The 22,485-nt window shown below is 34.6% G+C and overlaps 6 protein-coding genes across 6 annotated transcripts; 3 read left to right on the plus strand and 3 right to left on the minus strand.

The window, feature by feature from the left end:
* Nucleotides 1-1,067: 1,067 nt before the first annotated feature.
* LOC108206498 (14-3-3-like protein GF14 iota) lies at nucleotides 1,068-3,762 on the plus strand. Its single transcript, XM_017376822.2, has 7 exons — nucleotides 1,068-1,297; nucleotides 1,660-1,966; nucleotides 2,290-2,377; nucleotides 2,493-2,602; nucleotides 2,687-2,835; nucleotides 3,117-3,181; nucleotides 3,268-3,762. Exons 1-7 carry the CDS (start codon nucleotides 1,225-1,227, stop codon nucleotides 3,271-3,273), a joined length of 798 nt encoding a protein of 265 aa, XP_017232311.1. The 5' UTR covers nucleotides 1,068-1,224; the 3' UTR covers nucleotides 3,274-3,762.
* Nucleotides 3,763-3,948: 186 nt separating this feature from the next.
* On the minus strand, nucleotides 3,949-6,851 carry LOC108206499 (uncharacterized). The gene is made up of 5 exons (XM_017376824.2): nucleotides 6,548-6,851; nucleotides 6,375-6,447; nucleotides 4,879-4,930; nucleotides 4,713-4,782; nucleotides 3,949-4,267 (listed from the first exon to the last, which is right to left on the minus strand). Exons 1-5 carry the CDS (start codon nucleotides 6,644-6,646, stop codon nucleotides 4,154-4,156), a joined length of 408 nt encoding a protein of 135 aa, XP_017232313.1. The 5' UTR covers nucleotides 6,647-6,851; the 3' UTR covers nucleotides 3,949-4,153.
* A 1,774-nt stretch (nucleotides 6,852-8,625) lies between these two features.
* On the plus strand, nucleotides 8,626-10,768 carry LOC108206172 (PLASMODESMATA CALLOSE-BINDING PROTEIN 4). The gene is made up of 4 exons (XM_017376385.2): nucleotides 8,626-8,898; nucleotides 9,024-9,266; nucleotides 9,367-9,403; nucleotides 10,121-10,768. Exons 1-4 carry the CDS (start codon nucleotides 8,844-8,846, stop codon nucleotides 10,512-10,514), a joined length of 729 nt encoding a protein of 242 aa, XP_017231874.1. The 5' UTR covers nucleotides 8,626-8,843; the 3' UTR covers nucleotides 10,515-10,768.
* Nucleotides 10,769-12,333: 1,565 nt separating this feature from the next.
* Nucleotides 12,334-13,721, minus strand: LOC108207672 (uncharacterized). The gene has a single exon (XM_017378106.2). The coding sequence runs from the start codon at nucleotides 13,719-13,721 to the stop codon at nucleotides 12,420-12,422; it is 1,302 nt and encodes a 433-aa protein (XP_017233595.1). The 3' UTR covers nucleotides 12,334-12,419.
* Nucleotides 13,722-13,979: 258 nt separating this feature from the next.
* Nucleotides 13,980-14,504, minus strand: LOC108207673 (uncharacterized). The gene has a single exon (XM_017378107.1). The coding sequence runs from the start codon at nucleotides 14,502-14,504 to the stop codon at nucleotides 13,980-13,982; it is 525 nt and encodes a 174-aa protein (XP_017233596.1).
* Nucleotides 14,505-17,453: 2,949 nt separating this feature from the next.
* LOC108205972 (uncharacterized) lies at nucleotides 17,454-22,461 on the plus strand. The gene is made up of 9 exons (XM_017376109.2): nucleotides 17,454-17,726; nucleotides 18,096-18,216; nucleotides 20,186-20,253; nucleotides 20,339-20,398; nucleotides 20,484-20,642; nucleotides 21,067-21,213; nucleotides 21,559-21,773; nucleotides 21,892-22,000; nucleotides 22,117-22,461. Exons 1-9 carry the CDS (start codon nucleotides 17,592-17,594, stop codon nucleotides 22,195-22,197), a joined length of 1,095 nt encoding a protein of 364 aa, XP_017231598.1. The 5' UTR covers nucleotides 17,454-17,591; the 3' UTR covers nucleotides 22,198-22,461.
* Nucleotides 22,462-22,485: the final 24 nt, after the last annotated feature.

The raw sequence follows: 22,485 nt of genomic DNA on the forward strand, positions 1-22,485 counted from the left end.
TCTTATGTTTTTTGAATAAAATAATTTTCTTATGTTAATTGCTGCATTCACATCAGTAAATAAAGTAATGACAGTCTAAAGAGAGAAGCTATGCAAACGAATAGTGTAATATCGTCTTTCCTGGTGCCCAACAGTATTATCATAGTGGATTTTCTAGTACGAGCTACAACCAAATTTTAATAATGTGATAGATTTTTATTGACTTCAATTCATTAATAATAAGGTTCTCTCCATGCAAAAAAATCTTTATCACTTAAAACCATCTTTTTAAATAAAAAATAGTTGTTAATGTGGGTTGATGAACACACTAGAAGGACCAAACCTGCATGCAAAATAATCTTTATTAATCAAAACACACTAGAAGGACCCTTATCATGAAGTGAAATGGTTTTTTTTTTAAATTTTTCTCAGCTTTCTTCATTCAACAAGAAGATGACAATAAAAATATTTATGAATTGACAAACAGTATGCAGGCAAGCCTGTATGTTTCGTAAGTTTAATATCATCCTGTTTAAGGATAAAATATTAAAACTGCGTACATTGATGCCCAAGACAGATTAAAACGAGTAAACTTTCATCGAACATATGTCATTGATTCACTGCCATATCCGCATTACTAAAATCAATCACCTTTTCTGCAATCCTATCTGCGGTATGAATCACATATAAGCACAAGTACACCCTTTTCTGCCAACTAAAGAGTAAACTTATTAGATTAAATTTAAATATATACATTGTCAAAATTTATGTATTATATAACTTTTAAATAAATAATAATAATATTCATGCATCACACAAGATTTAAACTAATTAATATTATTTTCCATGAAACAATTTTTATTTATAAACTCTGGTCATGAAATAAGACGTTCTCTGCTTGTAATCTACGAGGTATAACCGAATAAAAAAATCCATTGAATAAAAATCTTTTAAAATTTTTCATAAGAATAAGTTGTGATTATTTGAAGTGAACAGAGATCACGATTTGCACGCTAAAGAAAGCAGGGAGATCCAACGGCACAGATCGGGTCATCCTTAAGTTGCTCGATTCATGAAAGTATTTATAGTAATGAAGTTCATTATTTCAATGGCACTAATCCACTCTCCCACCCATTTCTCACGCTTTATCTTCTCATTCAATTTTTCCTTATTCTTCTTCCTCACTTCATCTACATTGTTGTCTTACTTTTCGAATATTTTCCGGTTCTATAATCATTTCGAAATATGTCTTCGGACAAGGACAGAGATACTCATGTTTACATGGCTAAGCTTGCTGAACAAGCTGAACGTTATGAAGGTACTATAATATTATAATTTATGTTTTTTTTTTTCTGAATGTGTCTGCGCGCTCGTGTAATAAAAGTTGAAATGTCCCTACAATTGTTTGAAATTTATATTTAGAAAGATGTATATATTTGTGATCATTTGAATTAATTGATTGCTTCTTGCAAGCTTATGATCAGACAGTGATTACATTTAGGGTTTGAATAGTACAGTTTTTGCTTTTGTTAGACTAATTATTGATATAAAAAATTAAGGAAAATCGAATTAAAGATATGTGGAATGTGTCTTGGTGCAATTTTGGTGAGGTAAAGTAGGTTATTGATGTTGTTAAGATAGATTTCAATTACAAATAATAGAAAATTTTGTTGATCGTAGAAATGGTGGACTGTATGAAACAAGTTGCAAAGCTTAATGTTGAGCTCACTGTTGAGGAGAGAAACCTGCTTTCGGTTGGGTACAAGAATGTAATTGGTGCCCGGAGAGCTTCTTGGCGGATAATGTCATCCATTGAGCAGAAGGAAGAGTCCAAGGGGAATGAGCAAAATGTTAAACTAATTAAGGGGTACCGCCAGAAGGTGGAGGATGAGCTCTCCAACATTTGCAATGATATTCTTTCTATCATTGACAAGAATCTGGTTCCCTCTTCTACCTCCGGAGAAGCTACTGTGTTTTACTACAAGATGTAAGTCATGTTATTGTTGAGGTATAAGTACTTGCATTCCTTTTGAGTGTTAGTTTGTTAAAGCCTTGCTGCTTGTCATTTAAATCAAGTGTCTTTTAGATCTCTGTGGTCTTATCTGTCACTCACAATTATACTGCATCTGCTACAAGTTGCTAAATCAAGAGTTTGGTTTGACTCTCATGTTAATCTGATTAGTGACTGATAATCATGCAGAATTGCAGAATGGTATAATGATTGGTTTATTGTTGTTTCAAGTCTTCTTTACACTATTTCTGTTTAACTCTTTAACTTAGCTGTCTTGCTTCATGGCTGCATCAATACAGGAAGGGTGACTACTATCGATATCTTGCCGAGTTCAAGACTGACCAGGCAAAGAAAGACTGCTCTGACAATTCATTGAAAGGCTACGAGGCATGAATATATACATATATTGAATTAGAAATGTTTTAATAAATTAAACAACACACCAGTGCGTGACACTTTACAGTTTACATAGTTTTGATTTTGTCCTATGGCATTTGATTAGGCTGCTTCTGAAACTGCAAGTAAAGAACTCCCTTCAACGCACCCAATCCGTCTAGGCCTTGCTCTGAATTTCTCCGTCTTCTACTACGAGATAATGAATTCCCCTGAGAGGTTTCTTATGCAGATTCCTCAATCCTCTTTGTTCCGTTTTCTTCCTATAGAACTGTGATTCAGTTGTATGGGTTGGTAATGCAGGGCTTGCCATTTAGCTAAACAAGCTTTTGATGAGGCAATTGCAGAGCTCGATACCTTGAGCGAAGAGTCCTACAAGGACAGCACCTTAATTATGCAGCTGTTAAGAGACAATCTCACTTTGTGGACCTCTGATTTACCCGAGGATGGAGGTATATTATTTTATCAATATTCTTCTTTATCAGATATGTAGTCATATGTTTTCTTGACATAAACAAAAAAGATAGTTGGCTGAATTGGAATTAAAGGACCTGGTAGATATTGGTAAGATATTTAACAAAACTTGCTATGCAATAGAGTTATGGTTCTGTATTGATGAGTACTGCTCATGTTATTCACGTTCTTCAAAGTTAAAGCTCCGACTATCAAATCCTACCTGCAACTAATCCATTTCTATGAAGGAACCTAATAGTGCAACTTATATCAAATGCAGGCGATGACAACAACGCTAAAGGAGAAGAATCTAAATCCGAATCTAAACCTGCAGCAACAGCTGAGGTAAATATCTTCCGTTACTTTACATAATCAAATGCTTAACATGTCTTGCTATTGATTTAAATTGCTAAACACAAACTTATTTGCAGACTTGATTTAAACCTAAAGTGTGGCGACACTCCTATCATGAAGTACTTGGGAATGTGTCCTTTGTCTCGGGATTGCATGGTATTCTATTGGCATCTTGCAATGATATCAATATATAATCTTGGGATCACAAATCAGATCAAAGTTAGATTCTTCAATTTCTCTCAATTTGATTATGCTGTTGATTCTGCTTTTATAATTATTTCACTGCGGCACAGCCACTTCACGTTTAACTGGTGATTGAGATCTAATTATGTCTCTGCTCTATCTATTACGCCGTTTCTCTTGTATTTACCTAGGGTTTGTGGTTTAAAATAATCATGACCTTCAGCTAGATAAAATCATAGCAGCTCCTTCCCTTGTGGAGATAATATTTGGATGTATTTTATGACAGTTACTTCTGTTGGTATCAATAGAGACTAATGAAGTTTAGTCCATACTGCCAAACGAAGCTAGTTACGAACTATATCAAATTTTAACTGATCTTTAATAAGGAATATACTTCTGTCAATGAGCACCTTGTAAAGTTCCTTGGATAGTAATGCATATTTTTTATTATACTTTCAATTATTACACAGAATGCCGACTTATCTGCACACAAGTAGACAGCAGAGGCACCTCCCTTGTATGCAATAAAACTATAAAGTCAAAATAACATTGGCGGAACCACCACATACACAAACTTTGAGTCAAAAGAACATATATATAGGCAAATATAGAATCTTGACACTTCCGTCTTTTATTCTAAATCCCGAAACTATTGTAGCAAGACAAACTGCTTGAGAACATGAGATACTACATGATCACAAAAGTCAAATGCACCGCGACTTGACAAGATCACACCGTACAGAAAGATAAATAAAATATCACAAGTCTTCTCTGTCTCATTTATATACCGCCAATTGTGGTAGAATTCAGAAGTTCTTCCTTGACAAAGAAACTCCGTGGAAGGCAGAAATCTTCTTCTTGGTTAAGTAATTCAATATCCTCATATTCCGGTTCCTGCAATAGGATCAAGAATAAGATAATTGTTTTTGCAAAATCAACAATAACATTTTGACAATTTTCCCTAGTGGATATTAGCTAGTATTAAAACAATGCTTGTCACACAGACTGTACAACTCCATACACGTTTGTCATATGAAAAAAAAAAAAACTCCAATCCACTATATTGGATTGTGAACTAATGTTTTGAGAGTATGATTTTACATTTGGAGTTTGGACTATATTCTTCGAAAAACTTCTTTACATAGGAAAATAATATCATATGCTTTGAGAAAGTATACAGTGATAATGATCATTTCTTCACAATATCCAAGAAGGACTTAGGTTAATATTAAATGCACTGTCTTTTGTATAGCACTGCCACATTAATAGCTTGAAACCAGTGAAAGTATTTAACCTGGAAAAACTGCATATTTTAGTGGATGAAGACCACATTACATACCAGCATATCTAGATTGTAGAAACGGTCTAGCAACTGCAGAACCTCGGAAGGAGAGAACTGTCTTTTTAAGCTGTAACAAAAAACTATTGCGGTGTCAGAATTGTGAGGGTAAGTAAGAATGAGATAGAAATATTTAGTACTTATGATAGGACATCAAGATTGCAACCTTCTCTGCAAATATTCGGTCAGCCCAAAAAGAACAAAATGGCGATGTATTCCTGCAAGACCCCATAACAAGCGACAAAAGTTTCACAATCTAAAGCATCAATGAAATACTAATTACTAATAATAAGAAAGATTTACTACTGTTTCTTCTTATATTAGTATCCCTAAATATATTCAGTACACAAAGCGACTACATCACGGAGAATGGGGGCTGATATAGAGTAGGTACTCGTATCTTTTACTCCCTCCGTCCCTATTTATCTGTCCACTTTGGAAGTAAAAATTTGTCCCTATTTATCTGTCCATTTATACTTTCAAAACTAATTTAATGATAGTTTTTCAAATATATCTCCATAATTTCAATTTTCAAGGCTTGACTTATTTAAAACTTGGTTGAATTCATGTTTTCAAGACATAAAGTAGGGGTATTCCACCATTTTCAAGATATTAATTAGAGGTATTTAATGAAAAAGTTATACAATTAATTATCCTTTGGTATGTGTTTTTTTTCCAAAATGGACAGATAAAAAGGGACGGAGGGAGTAATTTTTAAGTCAAATGTGGCTCTTTTACGAGAAATACAGTTCCATAAGATGTATTCAAGAATTGACTCCTTACAGTAATTATTGGAATATGTCAACATCTTAAAAAACCTCCATCAGCTTTAACTTTAGTAATCATATCTTGGCAAACCCTTGGTGGTATTAAAGAGATTCTAGAAATATAATTACCTATATTAGTCTGACACAAACAATGTCTTAACTATAAAACAAAACAAAATATCAGTATTACCAGGATTAAAAAGAGAGAAGAAATTTTCTCTATCATATAATAGAAACAAAACAAAGGCCTAACACTATCTCTATTCTGTAATAAGAAGAATTTACTACAGACAACTACACCTACTGCATACTAGTTATATAGAAGTTCTCTGTTCCAAATTATAAATTATACATATTTCCTATTCGCCGTATTGAAATATTTTGCCTCTGCCAAATTTTATTACTACAAACTCATGCCCTTGAGTGTAAACATGGAGAATTAGTTGAGTACAGCAACAATGAGGATTGAAGGTGCGGATATGATGATGAGAATTGCAATCTCGACTGAAAACAGACCCATGGCGTTCATCACCCCTCTCCCTCCCTGCAAGATTTATACTTAATAGTGGCCTTTTCTAGTTCCAATAAGAGAACAAGCAAATGAGATGCCTAGCCCCAACTATTTTCATCTTAACCTTTCTCACTCACAGATTAATTGACTGCCACCAGGTTATTCCATGTTCCTCTAATAAACTTGATTTTAAATTCAAGCTTTTAAATTCCATATCAGTCATATACTCACTGCCATTAAAGATAGATATGTTTCCATTGTAGAATGTGATCAAAGAAGTTAAAATATTTATCTCAACTAATATCTAGAGGATAGTTAAAATAAACAAGATATGAATGTTCAAACATTTAACCCAAAATAATAATTTGGGGTGGAAGAACTTGCCGCATAATTTGACGAGAGGATAGATTTCAAGAGCTTCTAAAAGCTTAAGCTCCACTTCAACTTGTAATTGCTCCTATATTTAACCTCATATTAATGTCATCCCACGTTAAACAGTAACATACATGTATGAGAGAGACGAAGCGAGAGAGAGAGGGGGGGGGGGAGAGAGAGACCTTTTCAGCGGAAGAAGAAAATGAAGGTAGATTTTTACAAGGGGAATGTGCAGACATGCCTTCTTCTTCTGTTCCAATTTCTCCATCCAGCCCCGTCATTTTTCTTTTTCTATCAAGACTCCGCACTGAACAAATGTAGGATCCTGATGCAACATGTGTGTTTGTGTTCCGTATATGTTTGGTTAAATTATTCGTTGTTTTTCTGCACGGAGATGGAAGTCGTGGAATGATGGATTTCTTTCATCACCAAGAGGAGCTGAGCTAGGTATGGCGATCCAATGTGTACAGGTAAGAGCATCTCCAACGCTATACAACTGTTAGGTATAATATCTACGTGTCATTGTCTTATACTTAATGTGTAAATAAATGACTACTCCAACGCAGGCTCCTGTTAGGTATAATTTTACCTACCGAAAAAAGGGTACGTCACATTTGTTGATCCTCCTGCCATCATCTAAAATAATCCACGTCACCTTCAACTTAAAAAACATCTTCTCGGTAGTCTAAACCAAGCCTTCTTTTAATTCTTATTTTTATTTATAACATATAATATAATATCTTAAATCACTTTTTAAATATTTAATTTAAAATATTGAATATATATAGCTAAAAGATATATATTTAATTTTTATATTTTTACTTATATTGAATATATATATATATATATATATATGTATGTATATATATACATATATATATATATTATTTTATTTAGTCCAAATCTTATTATTTTTTATTTATAATATATAACATACTAACTTGAATCCTTTTTCAATATTTAATTTAAAATATCTAAATTATAGTTTAAATATATAATATTATAATATACAAATTATTTATATATGTTCATAATTACTATATGTATAGATGTATTAATTAAATTTTCAATTTATAAATTAAAATGTTATTTAATAAAAGTGTAAAAATATGATTTTATTGTTAACTACATTTATAAAATTCTAATAATCAATATATGACTTAACATATTTCAAGTAAGTTTAAGATACATAATATTATAATATACAAATTATGTATATGTGTATCATTATTATATATATAGATATACTATTTATATTTTTTAATTTATAAAGTTATGATGTTATGTAATATTATTAAGTGTTATAATTTTTTTTATAATGTTTATTTTAACATATTAACATAAATATAAAAATGTTATAATTTTGTTATAGTTTTATAAAATGCAATATTAATTTTCATGCATAGCAAATTTATTTAAATGTATTTTAATTATATATTTAAAAATAGTAAAGAAATAATATTTTATATATAGCTGATGGTTATAGCTAACCCCATTGGAGCAAAAATCATTACAGGTTCAATAAAATTTTAGCTAAGCATCATTTAGCTAACAGTTTTCAATGTTAGCGTTGGAGATGCTCTAAGGTTGTATTTGGCCCGTTGGGGAGCCCAATACAGACATATAGCAATTCGACTTCGGCCCGATACAGCACGGACCGTTTGACTTGCCCAAAGCTATTTATCGTCTGAAGCAAGTGTAACACGAAACAAATTATCTATCGAAGCAAAGTAATTCTAATTTATTATTTTGGATGAGTTTATTGTTATTTAAAAATTTATTATATATAGAACCAAAAGTACACTAAATAAATGAAAGCGATTATAACATAATTTTATTAAATAATCTTTCGAATTTAACAAAATATCATAATATCCTGAATCCTTTTGAAATAATGTACTTTTTTTTCACTTTTTCTGAATATAATATTACAAATATTTCATATTCGTTTTCGACAAAAAAATAAATTTATATTAAAAAATAATAATGTATTATTTTTAATAAAAGTAGTCATACGGAACAAAATATGAGATTAATTTGGTGTAACAAGTCTCACGACATTTACGATAACATGAGCCATGAGTGGGCTACATCTTTGTGGTCGGCACGGACCCCACTTAAATATACATTGCGCCGTACTTAAACAGTGTGAAGAAGTGGTGGGTACCCAGTGGAATTGGACACGATGAAGCTAAGCACTGAGCATGCATGTGATTTTAGGACCGTTTATTAAAGCAAACCGACACGCGCCACATACTCCAAACAAGAATTGTCATTTCATGACCAAAAGCAATCTAAAGCTCTCTGCCTCCCACACTGTCTCTAAATATCTCCTAGTCTTTTCTATACGCTGTAACAAGAGCCCTTGGGATTGACACGCTCTCACTAGATCTTCTGTGCATAGATCCCCTTTCACTCAAATATTGTATCAAACTCTTTCCTCTCCTCTTCACAGACCACAACTATCATTCTCTAAAAATGCCTCTTCTTTTACTTGCCTCGCTCCTCTTGCTTGCAATGGCTGCTCACTCCAGTAAGTTCCCCCACTTAATTTCTTTGTTTTTCTTGTTTTTTGTTGCATTGGGTGATTTGTGAGCAAAAGTCCTGTGCTGTTTGTAATTAAATCTGGGTATTTTTTGTGTATATTTTACTTGACAGACGGAGCTAGTTATTGTCTATGCAAAGATGGGTTGAGTGACTCAGTTTTGCAGAAGAATATAAATTATGCTTGTGGAGCTGGAGCTGATTGCTCTGCAATTAACCAAGGGGGTTCTTGTTTTAACCCAAACACTGTAAAAGATCACTGTAATTATGCTGTCAATAGCTATTTCCAGAAGAAGGGTGAAGCTTCTGGAAGCTGTGATTTTGCAGGCACTGCAGCTCCCAGTCCAACTCCACCTGGTTAGTTCTTCTTTTTTTTTGGGGTTTTATTTTCTGCATTTGCTCTCCAGATTGTAAGCTTACGTTTGTCCTTTTTTTGTTTTTTTATCATGATTTACAGCAATCACCAATGGATGTGTTTATCCTTCAAGTGGCAGGTGTGTGTTCTTTACTTCATGGCTGTGTCATCTTGTTTTTCCCAGCTTTGATGTTTGTGTTCTAATTGTTTGGTATGTAAATCAGATGGAGGCTGATGTGTAGATTATAGACTCTTTATAAATATTTGGTAATTTAATTGAATAAATATAGTGTCAATAGGCCTGCTGTTTTCTCTCGTTAAATTCTCCTTTGTGTGAATCTGTCAAAGGATTCTTGATTATAAAAGTAGTTGACTCAGAGCTAGGGGGATTATATATGTCTATTCGTGTTTTCTCAAGAGAGAGATTTTCATATTCCCGAAATTTTGACTAGGTTTTTCTCAAAATGGATTTAGAATGTAGATCAATTCCTTTTGCCTTGACTAGTGATGTTTATATCTTTCTTTGTTTGTCCTCTGGTACGTAACTTTGATTCTTAATTTCAGTCACCAATTTCTGTTCCCTTCCATCAATGGCATGTGTATTATATGTTCATGAACTTACCTCCCTTTATCTGTCGATGTATATTCCTTTTAGCTGAAGATTTTGTTTTCTGTTGAGGAACTAAGTAGTTAGTATTGGATTTTCTTTCCATATTTAAGAGTTGAAGACATGATAATGGGGAGGAACACTAAAACCAAAACCCAAAATGTTCCTAACATGATGTCGAGGGACAAGTTCTTTAGTTCCCAGATGCTCAAATAGCTAATATCATTTGTAATCTTATTTGCTTGACAGTGGAGGAACCCCAACCACACCAGGCACTGGCACTCCTAGTACTGGCACACCAGGCACCGGCACGCCTAGTACGGGCACACCAGGCACCGGCACACCGAGTACCAGCACACCAGGCATGGGGACCCCGAGCACTGGCACACCAGGGACCGGCACCCCGAGCACGGGAATGCCCGGAACTGGCACTCCAGGAACGGGAATCCCCAGCACCAGCACACCACCAGGCACAGGAACTAGTCCATTCCTGGGACTTGGTCCAACAGGAGGCATCAGCAACACTAATCCAGACAGCAGCGGAACGCCAAGCCTTCATCAAGGCACGAACATGTTTTGCTCTATAGCACTAGCACTCTTGTGTTCAAGCTTCTTCTATTTTGGAGCTCTGAAACAAGAATGAGGAAATTAATTTAGCTTCACCTATATGGCATTAGAGCGGAACTTGTTTGTTCAAGAAGAGGTATCTTCTTCAGTATTAACACGCGGCGTGCCCATTCTTATTTGTTCCTCTATTACATGGATGGGAATTGGATCCCCAGTAGCTATCTATTATTTGACTTGAGAATCTGATCTCTTTCTTTCAGATTCATTCTATTTGTACATCTAATGAGAGCTGGTAGTATAATCAATATTAACAATCTTTCTTCCTGCTGTGATGTAGATGTACATTTATCATTATCTTTCTTCCATGGCCAACTTTCTTGCTAATTTGTGACCAGTGAACCAAATGCAAAAACGTCTATATGGCTATCTGTTTCTTTAAACATAAGTGTCAAATAGTTTATCTATTTAACATTTTAATTTTTTACATTCAGTTATAGGTGTGCTATTATCAGAATGTATTCTTTTTGGAAGCATAGTGAATTGTTGTTGAAGAACTTTTGACCAATGGACTTTAAGCCGTTCCTTTCTTGTCATTTTACTTAGTAATATCGCCAAGGAGTTGAACACAAGTCACTTTGCATTGGACAAGTAATAAAGATTAAAAAAGCATAAAGCATAAAGCTGCCTCTTTGATGTTAATCCTGTTGAATCTTTGATATTAAGGAGTAGTTTCCGATTAAGAAAGCATAAAGCATGTCGTATCACCTATAACAATTAATATAAAATAACACTAGTCATATTCGACATATATACCTTTTCAAATATGAAAGGAGCAAGGAAAGGTATGGTACTGGCCCTGTTCGAAGAAACTTCGGTGTAGTTTCACACTTTCACTCTTTGATACTTTACTTTATTAGTACTATCTCCGTCCCACCAGATTCTTTACCGTTTCCTTATTTGGTCGTCCCACCCATTTCTTTACATTACAAAACTTCCCTAAAATAGTTAATGGGTCCCACCATTTTTCCACTTTTCCTCCCTTTTCACACTATTTTTACTCCACTATCTCTCTTTTATATATTAAAAATCATTCGGTCCCACCTCTTCACCCACTTTTCCTTTCTCTTTTCCACTACTTTTATACTTCTATATATTTTCTTAACCTCCGTGCCCAAACCCAATGTAAAGAATTGGGTGGGACGGAGGGAGTAGTATATTTCCTTTTACCATGCAGCAGAGTATACTCACTCCGTGCCAACTGGTTATATATATTTAGTGTAAACACGAAAATCAAGAAAAAGTATAAAAAATGAGTAAAGTTAGATTAAAAATGGATAAAGTGATGAGACCCATTTGTATTTAATTATAGATTTGTGATAGTAGAGAATTAAGCGGTGGACATAATAGTGTTTATATTATTATAAAATGAAAATAGTCGAAAAAAGTAGTTGATATAATAATATTTTACATTATTAAAAATGCTATTTTAGGAATGTATAGAAATGATTAGATATTTCAAAATGGAAACTGTATAGAAATGAGCAGGAGAGTGAGTATAAAAACTTTTGTTAAAGTACAACTTGATTAGGGTGATCATTACTTGAGTCTTTAGAGCAACAACAGCGTGGGGGGTCACTTCCCCTGTAGTCCACTGACGAATCCGTGCCACCTCAGCTCGAGGTGGCCTCTTGAAAAACTGACCCCGATCCATCCAACGCAAGGGCCACTTTTTATATTTTGTAGGGTCTCTAATATTATTATCATAATATAATTTTAGTATATGATTTTATAATTTGATTTTAAATTTATTTTAATAATGTTAAAATTTTAATAATTAAATTAAAGTAATTAAAAATATTAGAAATATTATTATATAAAAAAACATGTCCCAATAATTAAAATGCATCATATTATTAAAAACCATGGAATAAAAAGCAGTTCACAAGAAAACATTAAATTTTAAATGTTACAATAAAAAAATTTAACGATTCTCGTGGAACTGCGAGATATGCTCAACCAAGTCATTTTGTAGCTGACGATGTGCTCGTCTATCACGCATCTGCATACTATTTTGAATATACGTTTCATACGGGACTGAAGGTTCTTCGCCTAAATTTGGTTCTGATAAACCATTTGTTGCATCATCATAAGTTGGTAATTGACCAAATTGAGTGGCATATGTGTCCCTTTCGTCTTCAACAATCATATTATGAAGTATGATGCATGCTCTCATGATTCTCCTAAGATCTTCCTTGTCCCAAAAGCGTGCTGGACCACGCACAATTGCAAAACGGGACTGTAACACACCAAACGCGCGTTCAACGTCTTTTCTTTGGCTTTCTTGATATTTTGAAAACAACTTTCTTTTCTCACCTTGTGGACGTGGTATCGTTTTAACAAACGTTGCCCACTCAGGATATATTCCATCTGTTAAGTAATATCCCATATTATAATTGTTTCCATTGATAGTATAATTTATCTCTGGAGCACGACCTTGTAGCACATCATCAAATACTGGTGACCGATCTAAAACATTTATGTCATTATTGGATCCAGCAACTCCAAAAAATGCATGCCATGTCCAAAGATCGGATGAAGCAACCGCTTCAAGTATAATTGTTGCAACTCCTTTATGACCACTCATGAACATTCCCTTCCATGCTTTTGGACAATTTTTCCATTGCCAATGCATGCAATCAATGTTGCCCATCATACCAGGAAAGCCACGAGCCTCACCCATCTGCAGTAGACGTTGCATGTCATTCGAGTTCGGCTTTCGTAGATATTCACCCTCAAATATTGTAACTACATTTGAGACGAATTTTTTCAAGCCTTCAACTGCAGTACTCTCTCCAATACGAACGTAATCATCAACAGCGTCAGCAGATACACCATATGCCAACATACGCATTGCCGCAGTACATTTCTGTAAAGGTGATAAACCTTTTCTTCCCACTGCATCAATCCTCTGTTGGAAGTATGGATCAGAATTTGAAACAGCATCCACAATACGAAGAAAGACATGTCTTCCCATACGGAATCTTCGTCGAAATATATTTTCTGGATACACAGGATTCGGTGAAAAATAATCATTCACTAGACGGTGATGACCTCCTTCACGATCTCTGTATATATTTCTTCGAGGTGTGGGTGTTGAGCTCTGTCCATGTATTTTATGAAAGAGCTCGAGTCGACGATTTCTTTTGGTCTCATCGAAAAACTCTTCTTCAAACTCTTCAATGAATTCTTCAGTAAAGCTTTCTAGTGTGGGTGTTTGATTCATGTTGATGTGAATTGAAAGAGATGATGCATCTAGTTTATATAGAAGGTAAAAACGAATATATTCTAACTTCCAACGGCTAGTTTACAAACAAATAGAAACAAGCACTAGCTTCCAACGGCTAGTTTACAAAGGAATAAAAACAAGTACTAGCTTCCAACGGCTAGTTTACAAACAAATAAAAACAAGCACTAGCTTCCAACGGCTAGTTTACAAAGGAATAAAAACAAGTACTAGCTTCCAACGGCTAGTTTACAACAACTAGTTTCTTGCCATAATTTTCTCAAGCAATTTTGCATGAGCCTTCCTTTGAGCATCATTCATTTTTCCAGTATCTGCCAAAATGACTTGTAAATCCATTTCAGCTTGCTTCGCCTCAAGCTCCCTTTGTCGAGTCTCAATGTATTTTTGACGAATTTCATTCACGGTTTCCATTATAGTCATTTTCCTCAAGTCATTAGCTTCAAAAGCTTCATATTCTTCAACTTCCGCAGCCGTTGCCTTGCCCTTTCCTTTCCTTTTAGCTGCTTTTGTACCTTTAGGACGAATCGGTTCAAATTCATCAGATGTTGGCGTATCATTATTTCCCTCCGATGAGTAAGCTCCAGAACTACTTAATTTAGTTCTTTTAGAACTTGCACTGCTTGTAGGAGTTCTCCACTTGGGTTGTCTACGAAGCTCACGCCAATGATTGTCAAAATTCGACTTCTTCTTGTAATATTGTAAATGAAGTACATGAGCTTTCTCAATTATGTCGTCCAAGTTTAACCGCTCCCGACTATTCATTGAGCCTCGTCATGACACGATCCAAATTTCTGAGCACCTTCATTTATTCGTTGCCACCTTTTTTTCATTGCCATAACTCCTCTCTAAATAACACCAGGATTATCTTCTTCACAATATTGACGAATTCGATCCCAAAATGCGTCGGCTTTTTGATCAGTGCCGATTAGTGGATCGATTGACACATTCAACCATGCACTTATTAAAAGTTTATCTTCAACCCACTTCCACTGACCAATAGCTTCTCGTATTTCTTCAGTTTCCTCACAATCATTATTTAGATCAATAATGTTTTCATGACCAAAGGCCGGGACTTGCGTTTCCGGAGAATTTTGAATATTGATAGGTGTTTGTTGGGTTTCAAATTGTGGGTTCGAAAATGGAGGAAATGGAAGATATGGAGAATTTTGGGGATATGAAAATGGAAATTGAGAATTTTGAGAATGTGAAAATTGGTATTGAGAATTTGGATTTTGAGAATTAAAGGGTAAGTTTTGTGGATTGGGAAAATAGGAATTTGGGTATGGATATGGAAATTGAGGGTTTAGATTTTGAAAATTTGAATTTTGATTTGAAGATGGGGGATTATTTGGATTCATATTTTGCTAATATAAATTTTGTAGAATTAAGGAGTGTAAATAATAAGGGCTTGGGGATTGGTATTTATAGGGTAGACAAATATTACCCGTTTATAAGTTTACGTTAATATTATAACGTTAATATTTCTTAACGTTTATATTACAACGGCTACTTTAATTTCGATTTGAGGAGCAGCAGGTGAGCAGCTTTTAGAAAAAAGAATCAAAACAATAATATAAAAACAAAGTGTCCAGGGCCAGGGAAGAGGCACCAGACCATTTCCACCAATTCACTCCAACGCACTTGAGTGCCACCTCGTGCTGGACGAGTCTTTTTTAGTGTCCCGAGGTGAGAAATAACCCCCCGCTGTGGCTGCTCTTAGGCTTCTTGGTCATTTCGAACCCATTCCGAACTTCATATAAAACAATGGATACAAGATATCATAATAAAATTATTAAAACAAATTCACTCCCACGAGATATTTAGGGGCCGTTTGGGTGAGTTTAAAATAAGTGCTTCTTGTTTAAAATAAATAAGTGGAGTAGAAATTAAAAACAAGATAAGACTTATAAGTGATTAAAGTGTTTGACAAATAAGTAGAAGTCCTGAAACAAAATATAGCATTCCTAGCTTTTTATAAGTGCTTCTTGGCTTATTACACAAATGGTACGAATAAGTGCTCCTAACTTATAATCCAGAAGCTGGACTTATAAGTCCTAAACAAACACCCACTTATTATCTGAAAATTCAAGTGGTTGATTATACTTGTTAAATGTTTAAATACTTGTGATTATATGCTATTGTTATATTAAAATGATACTCCTTCCTTCCCCCTGAGTAGTATACATTGTGGGACGGGGACGCGGCACGGGCTTTAATGCTCCTGTAAAATGTAGTTGTGTAATTTATTTTTAAAATTTTCTTTTTCTGAATTAAAATTTGGATGTTATATTTTTATTCAGAAAAAGAAAATCTCAAAAATAAGTTACAAAACTATGTTTTATAAGAGCATTGAAATGCGTGTCGAGCAGTTGAAAAGAAACGTATACAATTAAACGGGACAGAAGGAGTATATATTAATTGATATAATATATATTGATAATAATATTATTATGTTTATTAGTTTCAAATATACACAGTCACTGAAGTTAATCTATTGGAACACTTCACAATTCTATAAATTTTATTCGTGTTATATACTGTTTCAGTTAATTGTTTTAACATGTTCTTGCTCGACTGACCTGATTCTTCATAATTCATGTTTTGTATTAAGGGTTAAATGGTTAATTCATGACTAAGCTAGTTAAAAACTTGCAGTTTGGTCATGTTGTTAAAAAAGCTCACAGTCAACTAATGAAGTGTTTAAAAACTTGCATATCAATAATTCCCGTGAACTCCGTTAAAAACATTAACGGAAATAAACCATCTTTCAAAAAGATCATTGGAACAAACACAATAATGCAAAAAAAATCATCCCAAACAAAACAAGAATCACGGTCCTGCAGTTACAATGGTGGCCGCCAACTGCTGTTCAAGCCGCAGCAGCCACACCATTGCTCAACTTCCTTTCCGTCGCGAAACTCAACTCCGTGCCCCTGCCGGAATTTTCAACACCGCTGACCTCCCCAACACAACTCCTTCACATCTCAATCAAACTCAAGCAAGCAGATACACCGGTAATATACAAAGATTATAGAGGGAGTGTAGAGCAACAAAATATCAAAGAGTTACCTTTGATTCCGTTTGATTTTTTATCGGCCGTCCTTTGTAATGTTGAACCCTAATTCCCCTCCCTTGTTTCCCCAAATGCTCAATCGACTACTCTGTACTAGGTGTAATAAAACATGGTTTTATGTTTTATTTTGAATTTAGATGTAATTAGGATTGGATCGGGTCGGATGAACGGGTATTTTAACGGAAAACGTTAAAAGTCAAATGACTTTTAACGTTCGTGTAAGTTTCTGTTAGCAAGATCGTTCAATTGAAAATTATATGAAGCAAAGTTATGTGTTTGAAAGCTTTTTCAATAACATGACCAAACTGCGAGTTTTTAACTAGCTTAGTTATGTATTAGCTATTTAACCCTTTGTATTAATATTACTTATGTTTGAAAATAGAACTTTTGCCTAATCAGAAATAAATAAGTATATTTAAATGTGAAATTTATGTGTGATTAGAAAATGTTGTTTTATTATATCTATAGATATATTTTTATAAAATATAATTAAAAGTTAATGTGTGTGTGTAAATGGGAATTTATATTTATCATTATCATTATATTTTAATATTTCTTATACCGAAATACCAAAACAGACCTTAATACAAACTCGCAAGGAAAATAAAAAGATACACAAGAATACAGATCGGGATCCCAGGCTATGTAGATTGTAGCCCATGTGTAAAATAATAAATACATTTAAGAGAGGATGATGAGGGATTGAGGGGTAAGAAAAAGATATTACTACAATTATAATTGATTAATTATTGACTCGTCTGACTCAGTTACTCGGAATGGACGGACATCAGACTCAGCAACAGCGAACCGGCCCACCGGCGCCGCCGCGAACACCCAACACACAACAAGGCGGCGGCGATTTAACTCCTATTTTGACTGTCCTCTTATCCTTCGTCGCTATCTTCGCCATGGTTAGCTTTCTCTGTTTTGTTATATCTAGGTCTTTACTTTTTATATATTTTTTTTCTCAATTGCTTGGGCTTTAATAGTTATCTTTAAACTTGTAGCGTAGATAGTTGTTGAATTTATACTTGTTTACTTTGTAGCTCGTTGTATGTTATGCATTCTATCTTTTAGGGCATCAAATTAAGTACAAATAGTTAGTGATCCCCATATAACTCCAGTTATAATAATGTTTCGCTAAATGCATTACAGTGATTTGTGACTTATATATGTATCTGTGTGCTTCGATGTTTATTCGAAGTGGTTCGGAGTGATTTGGCATTGTAGGACGGAGGAGATATCGAAAAGAAGTGTTAATGACTTTTTGTGATATCTAGGTTTTGGTTCCATCAGCGTCCAACTTGACGAGTAGCTTATCTATTGTGCACCAAGTTCCGGAAGGTCATGTTGGGGTTTATTGGAGGGGAGGTGCCCTGCTTAAGACAATTACTGATCCAGGTTTGATTTCTGTTTTAACACTGTCTTGGGTATAATGTTAGAACAAATAAGTTGATAAAGCATCACCAGACTTGTACCTGATTCTCACTGTTAGGGTGGCAAAAAATGGTTTCTGATCCAAAATATGGATTTAGTTTGGATTATGATCGAAATCTATATTAAATCCATTTTTCATTCAGTATGATCGTGGATTACTGGATGGTTTGGTTTGGTTTGTTATGGTTATGGTTTAAAATAAGGACAAACTGTTTCCTAACAAAAAAATCACAATCTTAATCAAAAATTATCTTTTAGTGTCATGAGTATACACTCTGTTAATTTTTTATTTTTTTTAATATAAACGCCAAAAGTCAGTAACTTACTGCCACAGAGAACATTGTAGAGTTAATACCATGAATTGACTCCCGCACTTGCGGTGAGTAATATAGAAAACATCATATATAATATCTTGGGGCTGAGAACTTGCAGTGAAATACCTGCAAATATGCGGACGCATGACTACCGGGTTACCTCCATGGCTCCATATCCAGCTGGATTGAGAAAATGAACACGAAAGCTGGGTTGAGAGAATTAAGAGGAGACATCTGATATCTAATAATATGGTTATTAATATGGAGAGTAAATTTTAGTGTTGTGGCCAAACTTTACACGGAGTTGTTGGCCAAGGTTTCAAATTCTCAAAAAGTTGGCCCAATTTTGTCTCCGCTTTTTAAAAGTGTGGCTCCTGTTAAGTCCCACTAACGGCAGTAACGGAGAGGGGTAAAAATGTATTTACAATTTACAAATTCCATCTTAAATTGAAGAAAGCTTACAGATCCATGATTTGGCTTACTGTAGCTGTGGGAGACTTGCTACTACAAGAGTTGCCGGACATCGATTTTATCTCCACTCATCAAATTACTCATACTCAGGACTCCGTCGATCTCCTCCTCCTCTTCCAATCCGAACACTTCGCTCTTACCCTCTGCTTTTAACCATCACCCTCAAAATGACGTTATCCCCAATATTGATCGCAGCGTTTTCAATGAATCCAGCGGCAATCGCAAAGAGACCCACTCTCATCTCCGATTAGTTTCGGCCTCTTCCTCTTACGCCTCGATTTGTCGCCGCACTCCGCATCTCCGTGTTCCGAAGCCTACGTCCATTAAGACTGATCCCAGACGCGCGGGGAATTCGAAGATTGTTTTGATGCTCAAAGCCTTGTTTTCGAAACAAGCTAATTAAAACAGCGTCAGTTTAGCTAGCATTGAACACGCTACTCATATACCTAGTTTGCCTAATTTGCCTAATCAAGCTGTTACGGTGGTGAATTCAAGTGATTTGATGAGTGTTGATGCGGTTTATACTTTATCGAGTAATTAGGTGAATTTAAGCGGTGGTGGGGTCAATATGAGTAATTCAATGAGTATGAGTACTTTGATGAGTGTGGTAAAGTATGTTTAATTTTCTTTTTTAGCGCTTTATTTATATATATATATATATATATATATATATATATATATATATATATATGTTACATGTCTTAGTCTAAAATACCCCTCAATATATCATAATTATATTAGTTAACGGCAAAATTTAAATGGGACTTAACGGGGGCATGTTTTTAAAAAGTAGAGACAAAGCTGGGCCAACTTTTTGAGAATTTGAAAATTGTAAAGTTTGGCCACATTACTAAAATTTTCTCTTAATATGGATGTCACGGTTTATAATCCATAGTTTAAAGTAAATATGTAATTAGAATCCAATCCACATCATAATATGTGATATTTTGTTGAACCAAAATTTTTAAATTGGACTGGATTGGTTTGGTTATTTGAATTTTGGTCCAAATTGCCACCCCTACTCACTGTGGAAACAGATTTTAATCTGATTGATGTGCTGAGTGTTAATTTTTGGAGTAGTCTTTGGGTCGGGAGATATCTTGTTTTAATTTTGTAAGATGCCTGAACATGGCTTTGTAATATTATAGGCTTTCATTTGAAGCTGCCTATGATAACCCACTTTGAGGCCATCCAAGTGACCCTTCAGACAGATCTGGTAATTACAGTTTTGATAAGACCATTAACTGAAAATGATTGTTTATAAGTTTTGCGTTTTTATATATATATTTTAAAATTTTCAGGTTAGAGATATTCCCTGCGGCACAAAAGGTGGTGTTATGACAAACTTTGAGAAGATAGAGGCAAGTGTTTGAGTGAGGTTATGGAGTATTTTTCATCTGATAACTTCCCCGAAATTTAATATTTACAATGTAATGTGTTCCTCAGGTTGTTAATCGCTTAAAGAAGGACTATGTTTATGATACACTGCTAAATTATGGTGTAGATTATGACAACACATGGATCTATGACAAGATCCACCATGAGATTAATCAGTTCTGCAGTGGTCATTCCCTTCAGCAAGTCTATATTGATATGTTTGATCAGGTAAATAACTACACAACCAGCTCTAGATTTTAATAATAGATTATTGTAGGTTGTAGCTACCTCTAAATTCTAAAACCTCAGGAATCATTTTATCTACTCAAACCCATTAAAGCTGAAACTTCAGTTCCCTGGCCTTGAATTTGATGATCTATTGTCAAAGGAGTTGACGAAACTTGTCTGTAGCAACAATAACTGTTTCTATCTTGTCCTTTTACTTGTGGGATTTCACTGTCAAAGATACCTATGTTTGATGCATATATGAGGAATTTCATATCGGGAATGGACTGTATGCATACTGACAGTAGTTGGCATATTTTCTTTTCATTTGAAAGCTTGTTCTATAGTCTCTCTCTGAACCCCCCCCCTCCCTCTCAGAAATAAATAAATATCAATTATTTTCCTAAACAACTTTAAAAAATTTCAGATTGATGAGAAAATGAAAGATGCACTTCAGGCTGATTGCACAAAGTATGCCCCAGGTATCGAAATTATAAGCGTGCGAGTAACAAAACCTACTATCCCAGACAGTATAAGGCGGAATTTTGAACAGATGGAGGAAGAACGTACAAAGGTACTCTATTGTCTTATTCTTGAGTATTCTGTATAGTACGCTTCTGTATAGGTGCCAATTAAGCGGCATAGTGAACTAACTATGAAGATTTAGGAAACATCTGCTAAGTAACCAAGAATTGCTGCAAGTTGCATCTGTAAATTGCTGTTTGTGTGCCTTTTTTCTTTTCAAAGTTTGCATTATAACATTGTTTGGTATAGCATCAGCCTAGTAAACAGTATTCATCTCCAGCACCTAATTGTTTTCTGTGCCTTGATTTTGTTAGTTATTGGTATACCCCTCTAGTTCTTCTCTTTTCTTAGTAGTGAGAGGCTATCAGTTGTGGTGACAGATATTTTCATTTAGGTCTTAATTGCAGTGGAGAAACAGAGGGTAGCTGAGAAGGAGGCAGAGACACAGAAGAAAATAGCTATAAGTGAAGCTCAGAAGTATGCACATGTTAGCTTGATTCAGATGGAACAGAAGTTGGCTGAGAAAGATAGTGCAAGGAAGGAAGAGGAAATTGCAAATGCTATGTATCTTGCTAGAGAAAAAAGTTTGGCAGATGCTGATTTTTACAAGTAGAATTTCTTCTTTCTTTTTTCACTTATCATTAATAATTTGTGTATATAGAGGCACACATGTATGTATAAAAATTGGTGGCAATATTAGTGACGGTTCCATGTTTTTCATCTACAGGACAATGAGAGAAGCAGAGGCAAACAAGTTAAAACTGACTCCTCAGTTTCTGGAGCTCAAGTTCATTGAAGCCATTGCTAACAACTCCAAGATTTTCTTTGGCAATAAGGTGGATCTAATTTCTCTCTTTTCTAATTTTCTGTCTCTTCCTTACCTAAAGGAAATGCCAACCATCAGACTTTAAATTCCTGTTGGTTCATTCATACCCATGAATTTTGCTTGCAGGTACCAAATATGGTGTTCGACCAGAGACTTCTCGGAAACTTTTTTCAAGATGTTGCACCGAAAAAAGACCTGGAAGCTTAGTTGAAAGAAGGCTGGAAAGGTTGGGTCAAAGATAGACAATAGGTCTTAATATCACAAACTATACATGAGAACGCGCAAGTGACGAATACTGTCATTTTTTGTTGAGCACCTGGTACTATTGTGAGGTCCCCATGTTTATTCGGGAGTGGTCATCTGTATTTTTATGTCACATTCATGAGCCATGGACCAGCTTTATCTGTAACATATATTTGGTCAGTCCTTGATTATTGCTAATTTGTTACATGTTGCCTCAGTTTTCCTGTATTCCTTTTGTGCTGTTCACACCTG

The sequence above is a fragment of the Daucus carota genome, chromosome 2, assembly GCF_001625215.2.
Source record: "Daucus carota subsp. sativus chromosome 2, DH1 v3.0, whole genome shotgun sequence".
Taxonomy (NCBI): domain Eukaryota; kingdom Viridiplantae; phylum Streptophyta; class Magnoliopsida; order Apiales; family Apiaceae; genus Daucus; species Daucus carota.

What these genes read in the sequence shown, in the direction of transcription:
- LOC108206498 (XM_017376822.2), top strand. Translation starts at nt 1,225, where the DNA reads ATGTCTTCGGACAAGGACAGAGATACTCATGTTTACATGGCTAAGCTT. An exon ending in ATTCATTGAAAGGCTACGAG is followed by an intron (nt 2,378 to 2,492) that starts GCATGAATATAT and finishes GCATTTGATTAG; the next exon opens with GCTGCTTCTGAAACTGCAAG. An exon ending in TGATTTACCCGAGGATGGAG is followed by an intron (nt 2,836 to 3,116) that starts GTATATTATTTT and finishes TATCAAATGCAG; the next exon opens with GCGATGACAACAACGCTAAA.
- LOC108206499 (XM_017376824.2), bottom strand. Translation starts at nt 6,646, where the DNA reads ATGACGGGGCTGGATGGAGAAATTGGAACAGAAGAAGAAGGCATGTCT. An exon ending in TTTCTTCTTCCGCTGAAAAG is followed by an intron (nt 6,448 to 6,547) that starts GTCTCTCTCTCC and finishes GGTTAAATATAG; the next exon opens with GAGCAATTACAAGTTGAAGT. An exon ending in TCTACAATCTAGATATGCTG is followed by an intron (nt 4,268 to 4,712) that starts GTATGTAATGTG and finishes ATCCTATTGCAG; the next exon opens with GAACCGGAATATGAGGATAT.
- LOC108206172 (XM_017376385.2), top strand. Translation starts at nt 8,844, where the DNA reads ATGCCTCTTCTTTTACTTGCCTCGCTCCTCTTGCTTGCAATGGCTGCT. An exon ending in TCCCAGTCCAACTCCACCTG is followed by an intron (nt 9,267 to 9,366) that starts GTTAGTTCTTCT and finishes CATGATTTACAG; the next exon opens with CAATCACCAATGGATGTGTT. An exon ending in GTTTATCCTTCAAGTGGCAG is followed by an intron (nt 9,404 to 10,120) that starts GTGTGTGTTCTT and finishes TTTGCTTGACAG; the next exon opens with TGGAGGAACCCCAACCACAC.
- LOC108207672 (XM_017378106.2), bottom strand. Translation starts at nt 13,721, where the DNA reads ATGAATCAAACACCCACACTAGAAAGCTTTACTGAAGAATTCATTGAA.
- LOC108207673 (XM_017378107.1), bottom strand. Translation starts at nt 14,504, where the DNA reads ATGAATAGTCGGGAGCGGTTAAACTTGGACGACATAATTGAGAAAGCT.
- LOC108205972 (XM_017376109.2), top strand. Translation starts at nt 17,592, where the DNA reads ATGGACGGACATCAGACTCAGCAACAGCGAACCGGCCCACCGGCGCCG. An exon ending in ATATTGATATGTTTGATCAG is followed by an intron (nt 20,643 to 21,066) that starts GTAAATAACTAC and finishes AAAAAATTTCAG; the next exon opens with ATTGATGAGAAAATGAAAGA. An exon ending in AGATTTTCTTTGGCAATAAG is followed by an intron (nt 22,001 to 22,116) that starts GTGGATCTAATT and finishes TTTTGCTTGCAG; the next exon opens with GTACCAAATATGGTGTTCGA.